Source organism: Symsagittifera roscoffensis, chromosome 1 (assembly GCF_963678635.1).
Source record: "Symsagittifera roscoffensis chromosome 1, txSymRosc1.1, whole genome shotgun sequence".
In the NCBI taxonomy this organism is placed as follows: Eukaryota; Metazoa; Xenacoelomorpha; order Acoela; family Convolutidae; genus Symsagittifera; species Symsagittifera roscoffensis.
Genome location: NC_087062.1, coordinates 71899283 through 71915961, shown reverse-complemented (window position 1 = coordinate 71915961; position 16679 = coordinate 71899283). Strand labels below are relative to the sequence as shown.

The window sequence follows — 16679 nt, the reverse complement described above, 5'->3', positions numbered from 1 at the left end:
TAGAATCACAAAAAAAATCACACTTGCTGATATTGAGCAATTGATGAAAGAGATAACGGACCCTCAATAGACCCATTTCAGACTTAACCTTAAAGAAAAAATAACGAAGAATAATTGATGTCAAAACACATCAATGAAAATGAACGAATTACCAACCGCATTAGGAATATTCAATAAGTGTGTTTGGCATAAATACATGAACAGAGATGTAAAAAATTTGTTACTTCCGGAAAAACAACAACTAATTCCTGCACCATTATGAATATACCGAAAAGAGATTCTATCAGAAGCAAAAATGCTTCAATTTAGAACATAGCCTACTGATAGTTGGAAAAGAAAAATGAACGCAAAGAAACAAAAAAAACTGGCTGAAAAATTTTGAGTTTCAATAGCAATTTACGATTGGTGCTCTCTTGATAAAAATTACTCAATCTGACATAGCATTGCAAGCTAGCATACAGAAAATGAAACAAAGGCCACTAAGATGAACAAAGTAAGATTTTCATTTCGTTGGGAAATCTGATTAATATATTCCATTTTCGAAATTAAAAGTTGATCGCGTTTTTCATGGCCTTCACACTGTTGCGCTTCGATAGTGAAATTTGCCTTCCTTTTAAGAATGAAAATGAACAGAAATTGAAAAGGAATCAGAATTCAAACCGCGAAAAATTAAAATTGAGCGTGAACCAATTTTAATTTTTCCTGAAAAAAAAATTGCAAGACTCATATAAGAGCGCTCAATACGTTCTTTACTCTTAAACAAGATACACTTTCAAGCAAAACTTTAACTTGCGAATTAGCTTAGAAAAAAAGGTTCGCAGTAATACACTAGCTGCTCGCAAGTGTAAACTATTTTTAAAAAACGGTCAAAAGCTCAAAAACTTGACTTTTCGAAATCCACAATTTTTTTCTACACAAAGCTGGCAGTGGTCGTTAAAGCAGAGGAAATTTCCAAAACCAGGTTCCTCGATTGAAAATTTCCTCAATTGAAATTGAGAATTATCACGGTAGTTTCGAGTAAAGTCAAAAAGTTTCTAAAAACGGTCAAAGATTCAAATCGTTGCCTTGTTTGAAGACGAGCACTTTTTTTGAAAAAAAGGCAGAGCAAACAATAATGAGTACCTGTCAAGAATCTGCTGTATTGATTTAATCTCTGATATCAGATTTGTCCATAATAGTATTCGAGAAAAAATCAAAAAACGGTCAATAAATAAGAAAGCCAAGAATCATAGCTTTTTTGTTTTAAAAAAATTGGGCGTAGACACTTATGCAAAAACAATTCACCCGAACTGTAATTTTGTCTGAAATCAAAAACCTAACTTGAGCCTAAAAACCGAGAGTAGTTCTCGAGAAAAGTCAAAAAAACTCAAAAAAACTATCAAAAAACAAAATTTAGACGTTTTCGAGGGCCATACTTTTTATGCCAAAAATTTTGGACGAGGTCGCGTATGCAAACAATTTTCCAGCAACCCGTGCTTTGAATTGAACCCAAAATTTCAGATAAAGAGGGCATTTTTCAGTACAATTCTTGAAGTTTAGAAAAAAAAACGCTCAAGAAATCAAAATATAGCCAACTGACAGTTGGAAAAAAGTAATGAACGCAAGGAAACTAAAAAAAAAGCTGGGAAATTTGATTAAAAAATTCATGTTTCGAAATGAGAAGTTGATCGCGTTTTTCATGGCCTTTACACTTTCGCTGTTCGATAGTAGAGTTTGCCTTCCTTTTAACAAAAGAAATAAACTGAACTTAAAAGAAATCAAAAGTCAAAAGTCAAAAGTGAACAAAATTTGAGACTTTTCCTTAAAAAAAAACAAACAAAAAACACTAAGACCTATATAAGAGTACTTACTACGTTCATTACTCAAAAATTAGTGCTTTGGTCACTATGTCGACAAAAAGTAACAATAAGCTCAATAACCTAAAAAATTAATTGTCCTTCATGGGTTGCGCAACCCTAGCCAATGTCATGAAAAAATTTTCTTGGCAGTGATGACATTGGCGATACTGAAGTGATCGCTTGTACACTTCAACTTGACTAAAAGACCTTCCCAAATAAACTTCTTTAATTCGTCACCCATCTTAGACTGAATGTGGACCGGCACTCTTCTGCCTTCTCTTGAATAGGGATAAGTGGAGACTTGAATAAGGGAAAAATATTATATGTTTCGAGCGTCCAAGCCGAGTGAAATTCCAAAAAGCTTTACATTGATTCAGATGAAGCCCGAGGAAACTGTCATTTATGGTTCGTTACGTTTTTACAACTTTGATTAACATTGCGATAAGCAAGGGTATTGCAATCGGCTACTAGGCTTTTCCCCGTAAACATTTGAAAAATGGCGTTTAAAAAAAATTTAACTGACTAGCTAGGATAAAAACCGGGAAACCAAAAAAATTTAGACATTTATAAAAAAAATTACAACCTGAAAAGGGCCTGAACTATTCACTAGCTGAGTGATACTCTTAATTGATTTCTCAAGAAATTGAGAATGTCAGATGAAAGATCATCTAGAAGTGAAGATCCTCTCTAGAAGTGAAGATGCTGTGGACAAAGCTGTTTAAATTTTCCTCGAGCTTCAATGTCAAACTTTTTATAAATCCAGAACATTTTATTGACACGTTGTAAAAATGAACAGTAACCTAACTTGAGAAAATTGAATCCAATTTCTCGAATGAAAAACAAATTTTGTTGAAGCGAAAATCAAATAAGCATCAGAACACTTGAATTCATAAAACTAGCCAAATTTGAGGAAACAGGGTTAATGGGTAATTTTATACTCAGCGGAGAAATTTAAAATTAGAAATCCACTTGCGAAACTTAAAGTCAAGTTAATCAAGTTTACTCGCATCATTTACGTTTTTGTTTTTGGAGAGTATATTTTCTTAAGTATTATTGGAGAGCATACGAATCAATTGAAAATCAAACTAAGGGAACAAAAAAATACTGTAAAAAACAGAATGTTTTTGAAAAAACTTCAACTTTCGAATTTCAAGAATAATTCATGAGTGGCAAATTTTTGATAGAATTATCACAATTGGAGAAAACTGTATCAATAGATAATTTTTTTATTCCACTGAGAAAAGTGACAAAAAAACCACAAAAATTTTTCAAAAACTTTAACTTGAAAATTCAAAGAAAAAGTATATTCTCTTAAAGCTCTTTGAATTTCAGTAACAATAAATGATTGGTGCTTTCTTGATAATATTAACCCATTTTGCTAAAACTGGATCAAAAGTAAGATTTTCATTTCGCTGGGGAAATCTGATTATCAGATTCCATTTTCGAAATTAGAAGTCGATCACGATTTTTGAGACCTTTACATTTTTGCTGTTCGATAGCGGAGTTTGCATTCCTTTAAACAAAGAAGTGAACTAAAAAAATAAAAAGGCAAACCGAGAATAATCAAAAATGTGCGTTAACAAACTTTTAGACTATTTGATGAAAAAAAATCACCAAAACCATTTAAGAGTACTCCCAACATTCAAAAATATTGAAAAAAAGACCCGAGCAACAGACGAGTCGGAGTCAACACAGAGGTCAGTAGAAGTCAACAACTTGCGATACCACACACACATAGCATTGCAAGCTAGCAGACAGAAAATGAAACCAAAGCCACTAAGATGAACAAAGTAAGATTTTCATTTCGCTGGAAAATCTGATTATTAAATTCCATTTTCAAAATTAGAAGTCGATCAAGATTTTTGAGACCTTTACATTTTTGCTGTTCGATAGTGGCGTTTGCATTCCTTTTAACATAAGAAATAAGTGAACTTAAAAAGAAATCGAAAGACAAACAGCGAATAATCAAAATTGTGCGTGAACAAACTTTTAGACTATATTCTGAAAAAAAAATCGCCAAAACCATTTGAGAGTACTCCCTACATTCATAACTATTGAAAAAAACCCTAGCAACAGAAGTTCGGAAGTCAACACAGCCGAAGCAGAGCGATAACACACACACATAGCATTGAGGATAGCAGACAGAAAATGAAACAAAAGCCACTAAGTTGAAACAATAAGAACATTTAGAAATAACCATAACTAATTTTCAGAAAAATACCTGGAATGATGTTCGATTTAAAAACACAAAAACTGGCTTTCGATTAGTATTCAGAGACAAAATTGATCAGCAACTAAGCCGGCAAAATTGGTTAGACTCCCGTTGACCAAAAGTTCCGAAAATCTAAATCTTTACGCTCCCCCCTCCGGAAACACACAAAAGCGGAAAAATCTATTTTTCCTTTAAAACAACCCTTAACAAAATCACTTACGTGATGAAACATAAGCAAAAACAATTCAAGCCAAACAAACCAGCGAAAAAAACGAAAATAACAAACTTCGTAAGTTTAAACAGCAGTAACAAATCAAAACTCTTTCTGTTACAATCAATAAAAAAAATTTTAAAGCCCAGCAAAAATCCTTAACAAGGCCACCAAGCCGACCAAACATAAACAGGCACAGAACAGGTCGACATTTTTATGAACCAGAATATTTCCCTTTTGAATAAAAAGTTCTGGCCTGGTTCGAACACAGAACCTTTACCACCTCTGGCGTAGTATTTTTCTTAAAAATCATGTGTGCCTGAAAAACTAATTGAGCCGACAAAACATAATCAGACCAAAGATAGTCCGAAAAGTTTCATGAAACGGAATATTTTGTCTTCAAAAACTTAGGACATTACTTCTTAAAAGAACTGTCAGTAGTAACAGCAGACCGGTAGAGCTTGAATTTGCACGTGAATAAAGTCTAGAGATTCAAGTGATTTTATTAAACAAGTTGTTAACCCAAAAAAATCTGTATTTTAGTTTAATAACGCTTGGTTATTGCAAACGTAAAATATTTACAATTAAAACTCTGCAAATTTCAAGAACGATTTATGATTAACACTATTTGATAGAGTTAACCCAAGTGAAGAAAACTGGATCAATGAAAAAAAATTTCCGCTAGGAAGTCTAAAAATTTAACTAGAAGTCGTTCACTTTTTTTCTTGCCAATTCCGCTTTCGTTATTGTAGAGCATTTAGAGCTTACTTCTAGCAGAGGAATGAATTGAACTCAAAAAGTGCAAATATACCTACCGGTACGTGCATTCATATGTATGACTTTTTCCTGAAAGACCTATATAAGTGAAAATCACTTAATGCTTTTAATCTCGAAGACATATCCGAATACCCACGTCCTCCCTACTTTCAGTGGTCGGAACAAAATATTACAAGCTTTGCAAACACTTGCGAGAACACGACCAAAAAGCAGCTCTATCAAAAGAAATAAGAAAAAGTAGATATAAGCCTTGAATTAGCAAAAACAAGTAGGATTCGAATATGCGCTCCACTGCTCTCACGCACTATCCTCACAGCCACGCAAGCTTCACAACCGACAATTCCGACTAGTCACGAATAAAGCAGCTACATATGCTAATAAATTACCATTGCGATTCAGCAAAAGTGGCACCAAATACAAAAAAAAATCAATTTTGCAAGTAATAAGGGAAAACAACAAATTAAAGGCATCCGCACAAATTTTGCAAGTAACAAATCGCAAAGCATAAAGCCACATTGTGTATAAATTATGCATTTCAAAAAAAATTGCGAGATATATTGAGTAAGAAATATTCTAAAATCGAGTTTTTATTATTGTGATGTTGTTTGAAACAATTAGCTTTTTTTCGATTGATTTGATGAATGAAAATGAATCAACTATGTTAATTTATCACTATTCGAACGTCAAAGCACATGCTATCAAAAAGCTGCAAAGGTGCCCCAAAAGCGGCACCAATATTTGCATTTATGGTTGAAAAAAGAAGGTTCGTACTATTACACTAGCTTCGCAAGTGTAAACACGACCTAGTAGCTAATAGCTCCCCTCCCTTCAATTGCATTTAAAAACAATCCTGAGGTAACCATTTTTAGGCTTGCCAAAACGCTCAATTTAAAGTACACTTTTATTGGTTGCATGCAGAAAACCGACTCGCAATGTTAGACCCTGCGGGTATTTTTTAAGGTTGCGATGATTAGACTTGGCTTTTCAAAGCTTTGCAATCAATGCTGCCGAGTTGAGGAGAGCTTTTTAAGAATGTTTTTTTTTCTGGCTGGATCTAGTTAACTATATCCTAGAAAACACGCGTGTTACTTGTGTTTGCTTTTGATAACAATACTTTTCATTAATTTCTAGAACCAAGATTATACGACTTACTTAAGCATAACTAGATTGAAACTTCTTGACGCACCTTTTCGAAAGTTTCGTATAAGGCCACATAGCGGAGGATTGGTAACTAGATCCATCCTTGTGGCAAAGAACACATGGAGATTTAGTAATATTTATTTCCTCTAGGAATTGGAAACTCAATGTGAGATAGTAACAAATCAGGCCGCTAATGTTCAGATGAGTCGAATATGATTCGAAGCATGACTCATACAAATATTGATACGAACCCTACAGTGTGGTGCTGACTAAAAGCAACAACACAATTTCCTTACATCACATCAATTTGTAACTCCTCATTTCGAGTCTTTTCCGTTAAACCCCCAAAATATGACATTGACTCAAACCTACGCTAAAGCGTCACATTAGTTTTGATTAACATATTTATTCTTATCGAAATTCAAATTTCTGCCATAGGGGTGTAACCGAAAAGACGCATCATTTCATATAACTATGTTATTACGAGCCAGTTTATAGTTTTTGGTTTCATCGAAACATTAATAACTATCTAAATTTGAAATTGACGAGTATGGAAATCCATAGTTAAGTCAAAATGAAAATGACCGGATTTTCTAATTTGCCCGAAAACGGTTCAGCTCACGCATGTGAAGCAAGTATCTTATTTGGAATTAAAAGAATGGAAACAGCATTTGTGACAATTCCAGTCTTTCAAGTTGGCACTAAGATGTAAGCAGTAAAAACACTTAGCTAAACAAACAGACAAGGTTATGAAGTTACTAAAAAGGCAAACGTATCCATTTTGCATCTTCAAATAAAACCTTTCACATTTTTGCCTCCCTCAAAAAAGCGTGCTATCGAAGATGCATTTAACTTAAAACGAGACGGAAAAACTTTGCAATGGCCAAACTAGGCAATTAATTTCTCAGGATGAAAACGTCAATAAGCGTCAAAACGCATCAAGCACGAAAGCAATATTTTAAAACTAACCTCGATTACAATTTAAGAATTATTCAATCTTTTTTTGGCCACTATAAAAAAAGTTGGAAAATGGTTGCTGTAATGACGATTGCCACTAGGCGCAGAATCACCCTGTTTTAAGCAATTGAGAGTTAAGAACACGTGTGTTCGGTGGATGGATGGATGGTGGTTGGGAATAAGATGAAAGGTGTGTGAGGTTGGTTGTATTCTTCATATCTCAAGAAAGTTGAAAATGACTAAAGAATCAATCAGTCCGTTTTAATGCTTGTTACTCAGATGAAACTAGTTAACGATAGCAGCTAACATTGTAATAATGACGGGATCGATCACCAGTCGTTCAGTGTCAAATACATTTCGCCCTACTGTTTTCCCGATTTTTGTCTTGAACCATCAAATAATTCATTATCATCGGATGTTCGCTTGATAAATTTTCGCTTCCAATATAAGAATCAAACCTTAGCTTTAAAACTCGCTAGAGCTTGTCGTTTTTTTCTCAATGAGATTTCAGTACCGTTCGATTTTTACTAAATCCCAATTTCTACCGTTGCACGTATCACCATTTTTTGATCGGACGAAATGCATTTCAGACCAAATCTCTGGTCAATGCAAGATATCACGTTTTGTTTGAATGGCAGCCAGGCTAATACTAAATTATTGCATAGACATATCCCTTTGAGAGATCATCATCCAGTAAATGATTCAAATCAACTCAAATTAAAATTTCGTAGCTGCACGTGCATTTACTACTTACTTCTCTCTGAAAATAGTCACAATTAAGCTATTTGACTTTTGTAACTATTGAAATTTGACCTAAAATTTTGAAATTCCTGGTCTCAAGAGTATTCTTCGTAATTAGGCTGAGGTGAATTGTACGTAGCAATAAACACCAAGGGATGGTAGGTAAATAAGACGACAGCAAATTTAGACAACAAGGTTGCATGTTTCACAAGAGCTCTAGCGACGTAAACATAAACTCTAGTGAGCAATGAGAATAAGTTACTTCTTGTTCATTAAAAATGTTGTTCCGTCAACGTAAATAAAAAAAATTTTGGATGCGCATCAATAAAAAAAAATGTTGCGTATTTTTCGCAAAATCAATTGCCACCCAACAAATGTCATATGCGGTAGCTCCATTGGAATATTCAAAACAACGCCATCAGACAAATGGAAAACTTTTGTTACATTTTTCTTAACAGAGAGCGTAATTTGCCTTCCTTTCAGCGAATGAAATTGAAGTCAACTTACGAGAAAAGTCTAATCGCCGAGCGTGAACTTTTAATGAACAAAAACTTAGTGTCATTACTTCGTTTTTTGACCTTCGCCTTTCTCGTGATAAATTTTCGCCTTTCGTCAGTTGTGGTGAAAAAAATCTTCGCCCCTCTTTAAAAATGATCTTTTAGCAACCGTATCTAAGATCGGCACGGAACATTCTGTGCTATTTGGACGGCAACCGGCTGCCCTTGTTATATAAATTTTCGTCAGCATGGCCGCAGAAAAAATTGTTACCTTAAAAGCTGTCGTCTTATTGGCCGTAAATTGCCACCTAACATTCACTACAGACGATGCAATTATCTAGATTCCAAGACATTCTCGAAGATCCTTCTAATAAGCCATAAATTTCATTAGTTTACTCAGTTTGACGTCGAATTATGTATCAAATTTGATCTCGAAGAATAGCTTTCAAGTTACAAGGCAGCACGAGACGTGAATAGAAATTTGACTCCCATAGGGAATTTCTCTAACATGGTCGCGTGTTAATTAGGCTCAGTGAAATTAAGAAAAAAGCCGTTACACTGGGAAGCCGCCAAGCACTATTTCATCTAAATCAAACTTAGTTGGCACTTTCATACACCAAAAAAAAACCCAATTTAAAAACTGAAGCAAGTTTTCAAGGCCAAAATTAACGGTCAATAAGTCACGCAACCAACTCACGAAAAATTCATATGCCCACTGTTTCAATTAACTATAATTTTCGATATCCGAGCCATTTTCGTTGAGAAAAATTTGATTAAATAGGATCCAAAATTATTGAAAAAACCACAGTTAGAAAATTAAAGGTTCATCCAGAATAAATTGTTATTTAACAGATATGCTTCTGAACTAAGCAGTCCTTTTTCCTTTTTCTTTTTTTTGTCACAAGGATTAAACAAATGATATAAATTTCACGCAGCGCAACCATCCTTACAAAAGTATCAATAGTTAAGTGCATTTGGTTTAATGTATTTTTTTTTAAATTTCTCTTTGAAAGAGCAAATTAAAACTCAAAAATGTTCTCGAAAACGTATATGGTTCTAAAAAGATGACTAATAGATGGAATCTAAAAGATAGATAATCGCCGAATTTGAGAACTTGCTTCAACTTTTCTTCTAAAAACTTCGGTCTCTAGCCTCGATCAAGTGTTTAAATTAGCTCACCCTGTGACTCCTTGACCCTTGATGACCTCGATGTTTCGCAGGAAAGAGAAGTTGTTCAATGGGGATTTATTGACATGCAGTAGGCCCGTGATCTCTTTGATGTTTTTGAACAGATGCAATTTGGACAGGTTGAACGGCTTGATTCCACAGAATTTATCTCTAAATGGGAGAAAACTGGGGTTAGGCCATTTGGAATGTCGTACTCTTAAACCGTTCATCTACAGTTTTACCACAAAAGTTCACCGACTTAGGCACTTGCAGACGATCCCTCCGCAGGCTTAAAACTTTTCTGATATGACTACAGAGTTGAGCATTTAAACATAGCCTAGACAGTGGGAAAAGAATTAATGAACGCAGGGAAACTGAAAAAAGACATATCATTTGAAAAACTTCAACTTTCGAATTTCCAAAAAAATAGACGCCGTTAAAGCTCTTTGAATTTCAGGAGCAACATATGACTAACAACCCAATTTGAGAAAAATAAATTATTAGGAAAAGATTTTATTTCGCTGGGAGATCTGAATATTAAATTCCTCTTTCGAAACCAGAATTCGATCACGTTTTTCGTGACCTTTATAGTTTCGCTGTTCGATAGTGGAGTTTGCTTTCCTTTTAAGAAAAGCAATAAGCTGACCATGAAAAAAAATCAACAATCAAATGCATTAAAATAAACTTCAGTAAGAACAAATTTAGAGCGTTTTCCTTAAAAAAACTAAAAGAAAAATGATCCCGACCTATTTAAGAGTCTTTACTAAGTTAATCAACTCTGAACAAAATGACCCCTTAAGAATTGTACTAAAAATCAGGCGGAAAAAACTAGATAAGGCATAGTTCATACCAGCCCTTTAGGGAAGTGATCGAAATAGTAAACAGATGCTCATCACTGTATTACAACCGAAACGCATCACAAAATGACCTTATCACGCAAAAATTGTGGATGGGAATTCAAAAATGCAAATTTAAAATACAACATAGGCAACAGAAAGTTTGGAAAAGAGTCAACGAATGCAATTAAACAGCAAAAAACGCCAACTTGTTTTTTAAAAAAGACTCAATCTTCGAACTTCAAAGAAAAAAATAGATGCCCTTAAGGCTCTTTGAAATTCTAGAACAATTTAATTTGAGAAAAAAGAATCAAGGGATAATTTTCTTTCGCTGGGAAATCTGAAAACTAAAATCCACTTCCAAAACAAGAAGTCGATCACATTTTTCGTGACCTTTACACATTGCTGTTCGATAGTAAAGTGGAGTTTGCCTTCCTAAACACAGAGGCGAAGTTGCACGTCAAATACAGAAGCAAAAATATGACTATTACGCTACTGGGAAACCAAATGTGTGAAACTTTGAGTCTAAAAAACTTTTTAAGTGGCGCACGCCAATTAAGTGTCTACATATTTGCTAAGCGACGCAAGCCAACTATGACGCATTAGCAGTACCGGTCAATTCGAAAAAAATAATACATTTAGCAATTAAGATGCCTCAATTTAATGAGCGGACCTATTTTAGCTAGTATAAGAAAAATCCATGATACTTTGAAGCTATAGTGCTATTAGAACTATAACAGTCTGGGTTAATATCCTTAGCACTCGCTGTACTTAATCGCTGATAATTGATCGAAATGAACACATTCAAAATGAACACACTTTGTCGCAACAAAAACTGCTCCGCATTAAAAATTGCGACTTAGGTTGGGAAAAAATGTGAGTTCATACAATAACACAAGCTATGCTTGTGTTAAAATAATGAACTGAACTTAAGAAATCAAAAACAAAACGGCAAAAAAGTGAAGTTGAGCCTGAAAAAAAAATAAAAGATTTTTGCTGAAAAAACAACTAAAAAAATCATCGCGACCTATATAAGAATAAGAACTCATTCATCAATTCTAAGTGTAAAAAAAAATTTGCGAATATGTGATTCCCAAATGCCAAAAGTTTTTCAGATAAACCGATTTCTACAAATTAACACAACACACTTGCGTTAAAATAACATAGCAACCGATAGTTGGAAAGATTAATAAAGGCAAGTAAACAGAAAACGAACTGACTTCTCGTTGAAAAAATCTGAACTTTCGAAAATCAAAGAAAAAAATAGATGCCCGTTAAGCTCTCTGAAATTCTAGAACAATTTATGATTGGCAAATTTGTGAAAATATTAACCCAACTTGAGAAAACTGGATCAATAAGAATTAAATTGAATCATTAAGAGAAAACAGAGTTTCTATTCCGCTGGAAATGTAAAAACTAAATTCCACTTTTGAAACACAAATTTTTCACGATTTTTACGAAATTTCTGCGTTCCTAGTTGAAGCGTGCTATTTGCGTAACTTTCAGCAGATGAATTTCAATTGAACTCAAAAAAGGCATATACACCTCAGTGCATTCATAAATGCATTAATCTTTATGAATGCATATCTGTAGTTATAAGAGAATTTAAGACTTTTCCTGAAAAAAAATCACTAAGACTTATATAAGAGTCTTCACTAAGCTCATTACTCTTAATAAGCAATAAAAAAAGACTTTTAAAAATAGCCGATATCGTTGACTGACCACAAAATTCATATTGATGATTTAAAATTGTTTACTTGGAAAAAAATTCTTGGCGAAGCTTCTCGAGAATAAAAGGTATATAAAAACATCCAATTTAAGTTCTCAACAAGAAAAAAATCCGACGAGGACAAATTAAATTGAAACTTCTAAAGAAAAATTTCTAAAGAGAAATTAGAGGCAAAATTAGAAAAATTGTCGATAGAAAAATTTCGACAAAAAAACTTCGATAAAAAATAGATTAAATTGAGATTTTGATAGAAAAAATTAGCTACAAAGTTGCGCGCAAGAGTTTGGAGAAAAAATGACCTGTGCATATAGTGAAGACAGTGGGCAAAGTGTCAATGAATGCAGGAAAGCAAAACGGCTGAATATTTCTAGGCATCTTCAAAAAATATATCTAGCCTTAAAACTTTCAATTTCACGAATTTAATATGATTGACACTATTATTTAGAAAACCAACCAATTTGCAGCATCTGGACAAATAGTTGTGATTCCATTTCGCTGGGAAAAGAACTAAATTTGCCCAATAATCTTAAAGGGAAAAAAATTTACCTTCTAGAAAAGCCATAGCCAACAGACGGTTTAAAAAATTAAATGAACTCTTGGAAAAAAATCATTCATTTAAAATTTTTACACAGAGGCCAACTTGCACTTCGCATACGCAAGCAAAAAAAAAAATGCCCGATAACACTACTAGCAAAACCGAATGAATAAAACTTTGGCCCACAAAACTTTTAGGAGACGCACGGTAATTATGACGCCTTAAACCAGTACCAGAAAGAAAAAAATTTACCAACTAACATGCCTCAACCTTTAGAGCGGACGCATTTTAGCTAGTATACGAAAAAGTTCACTAAAAACGTCCGATCCTGCCCGTGTTCGAACCCTCTTATCTTTTATGTCCCTTTCCCTACAAAACAGATCCATGATACCTTGAAGCTATATTGCTATTTGTAAAATAACAGTGTGTGTTAATATCCTTAGTATTGACTGTACTTCATCACTATTTATTGATCGAAAAGAACACTTTCAAAATGAAAACTATTTGTCGCAACAAAACTTGCTCCGAAGCATTATTTGCGACTTTAGCTTGGGGAAAAAGAGAGCTCATACTATAAGACAGTTGGCAAAGTGTCAATGAACATAGTAAAGCAAAACAGCTGATTATTTTTAGGCATCCTCAAAAATATTTCTGACCTTAAACCTATTTCAATTTCACGAAAGCATTATGATTGACACATTATTGAAAAAACAAACCAGTTGGCAGCATCTGGACCAATAGTTATGCTCTTTCGCTGGGAAAAGAATTTAATTCGCCCAATCTTAATTGCAGAAAAAAATTTAATTTCGAGAAAAGCTATAGCCAACAGACAGTTTAGAAAGTAAAGGAACTCCTGAAAAAAATATTTAATTCAAAGTTTATACGCAGAGGCGAAGTTGCCCTTCGCATACGCAAGGAAAAATATGACCGCCACTGGGAAAAACCGAATGAGTAAAACTTTGAGCTTGGAAACTTTCTTATGTGACGCACGCCAATTATGTGTCTACATAATTGCAGAGTGATACAAGAGAATTATGACGCATTAGCAGTACCAATCAATTTGAAAGCAAAAAATTTACCAACTAACATGCCACAATCTATGAAGCGGACGCAGTTTAGCTAGTACACGAAAAAAGTTCATTTAAAACACCCGACCCTGCCCAGTTTCGAGCCCTCTTATTTTGTTGTGGGTCCCCAAAGATTATTCTTTTTTTTTCAGGAGTGCCTTCACTTTCTAAACTGTCTGTTGACTATAGCTTTTATAGAAATTAAAAGGTTTTTTTTCCCGCAATTCAGATTGAGCGAAATGAATTCTTTTCCCAGCGAAAAAAACATACCTCTACGCTACCTATCCATAATACCTTGAAGATATAGTGCTATTTGTAATACAAAAGTCTGTGTTAAAATCCTTAGCATTGGCTGTTTAATCGCTGGTTGATGATCGAAATCGACTTTCAAAATGAACACATTTTGTCGCAACAAAATTTGCGAATTAGGTTGGAAAAAAGGGAGTTCAGACTACAATACAAGCGTTGCTTGCGCAAAAACAATGAACTGAACTTCAGAAATCAAAAATAAAACGGCAAAAATGTGAAGTTGAGCCTGAAAAAAAATAAAAAAAGATTTTTCCTGAAAACAACGAAAAAAATCATCGCGACCTATATAAGAATCTGAATTACGTTCATCAACTCTTAATAAATAAACCTTGATAGAAAATGCTCCTTGACGGGTTAAAAAAGTGTGACGACAATAGGATTCCTCAATGGCCAAGAAATTTCTGAGTTACCGCCTTCTATCACTATACCAACACACTTGCATTAAAATAACAAAGCCAACTGACAGCGGCAAAAGAGTAATAAATGCAAGTAAACAGAAAAACGACTTGACTTTGTTGAAAAAATCTGAACATTTGAATTTCGAAAAAAAAATTAAATGCCCTTTAAGCTCTTGAAACAATTCTAGATTGGCACTTTTTTGATAACATTAACCCAACTTGAGAAAATTGGATCAAAGGGAAGACTTTCTATTCCGCTGGAAATATAAATAATAAATTCCACCTTTGAAACCAGAAATTTTTACGTTTTCTACGCCATTTCTACATTCCTATATGAAGCGTGCTATTCGCGTAACTTTCAGAAGATGAACTCCAATTGAATTCAAACAAGGTATATATATACCAAGGTGCATTGATAAAAAGCATTTATCTTTAGGAATGCAGATCTGTAGCTATAAGAGAATTTAAGACTTTTCCCTGAAAAAAAATCACCAAGACCTAAATAAGAGTGATATGTGTACTATAATAACCTGTGTTAAAAGCCTTAGCATTGGCTGTACTTAATCGCTGGTTATTGATCGAAATGGACACTTTGAAAATGAACACATTTTGTCGCAACAAAATTCGCGAATTAGAATGGAAAAAAGGGAGTTCATACTACAATACAAGCGTTGCTTGTGCAAAAACAATGAACTGAACTTAAGAAATCAAAAACAAAACGGCAAAAAAGTGAAGTTGACCCTGAAAAAAATAAAAGATTTTTCCTCAAAACAACGAAAAAAATCATCGCGCCTATATAAAAATCTGAACTACGTTCATCAACTCTTAATAAATAAACCTTGATAGAAAATGCTCCTTGACGGGTTAAAAAGTTTGACGACAATAGGATTCCTCAATGGCCAAGAATTATCTGAGTTACCGCCTTCTATCACTATACCAACACACTTGCATTAAAATAACATAGCCAACTGACAGCTGCAAAAGAGTAATAAATGCAAGTAAACAGAAAAACGACTTGACTTTGTTGAAAAAATCTGAACATTTGAATTTCGAAAAAAAAACAAATGCCCTTTCAGCTCTTTGAACAATTCTAGATTGGCACTTTTTTGATAACATTAACCCAACTTGAGAAAACTGGATCAAAGGGAAGACTTTGTATTCCGCTGGAAATCTAAATAATAAATTCCACCTTAGAAACCAGAAATTTTCACGTTTTCTACGCCATTTCTACGTTCCTATTTGAAGCGTGCTATTCGCGCAACTTTCAGAAGATGAATTCCAATTGAATTCAAACAAGGTATATATATATATTGGTATTTTTGCTAATTTTGTTGCGACAAAATGTGTTCATTTTCAAAGTGCCCATTTCGATCAATAACCAGCGAATAAGTACAGCCAATGCTAAGGCTTTTAACACAGGTTATTATAGTACACATATCACTCTTATTTAGGTCTTGGTGATTTTTTTTCAGGGAAAAGTCTTCAATTCTCTTATAGCTACAGATCTGCATTCCTAAAGATAAATGCTTTTTATCAATGCACCTTGGTATATATATGCCTTGTTTGAATTCATATGGAATTCATCTTCTGAAAGTTACGCAAATAGCGCGCCTCAAATAGGAACGTAGAAGTGGCGTAAAAAGCGTGAAAATTTCTTTTTTCAAAAGTGGATTTTATTTTTCTTAGATTTACAGCGGAATTGAAAGTCTTCCCTTTGATCCAGTTTTCTCATATTGATATATACCAAAGTGCATTCATAAATGCATTAATCTTTAGGAATGCATATCTGTAGTTATTAGAGAATTTAAGACTTTTCCCTGAAAAACAATCACCAAGACTTAAATAAGAAAGATATTCGTACTATAATAACCTGTGTTAAAAGCCTTAGCATTGGCTGTACTTAATCGCTGGTTATTGATCGAAATGGACACTTTCAAAATGAACACACTTTGTCACAACAAAATTTGCGAATTAGGGTGTAAAAAAGGGAATTCATACTACAATACATGCGTTGCTTGTGCAAAAACAAAGAACTGAACTTAAGAAATCAAAAACAAAACGGCAAAAAAAGTGAAGTTGAGCCTGAAAAAATCAAAGATTTTTCCTGAAAACAACGAAAAAAATCATCGCGACCTATATAAGAATCTGAACCTACGTTCATCAACTCTTAATAAAAAACCTTGATAGAAAATGCTCCTTGACAGGTTAATAAATTTTGAAGACAATAGGACTCCTCAATGGCAAAGAAATTTCTGAGTTACCGCC

The 16679-nt window shown here is 33.8% G+C and overlaps 1 protein-coding gene across 5 annotated transcripts in view; it reads right to left on the bottom strand.

Annotated features, from left to right (window-relative positions):
- Positions 1–16679, bottom strand: part of LOC134848454 (receptor tyrosine-protein kinase erbB-2-like) — an 83787-nt gene that overhangs the window by 27939 nt on the left and 39169 nt on the right. For all 5 annotated transcript variants that reach the window (XM_063865923.1, XM_063865952.1, XM_063865930.1 and 2 more), the window contains exon 10: positions 9553–9711. In XM_063865923.1, the coding sequence (XP_063721993.1) occupies positions 9553–9711 (159 nt within the window). The remainder of the gene's footprint in view (positions 1–9552; positions 9712–16679) is intronic.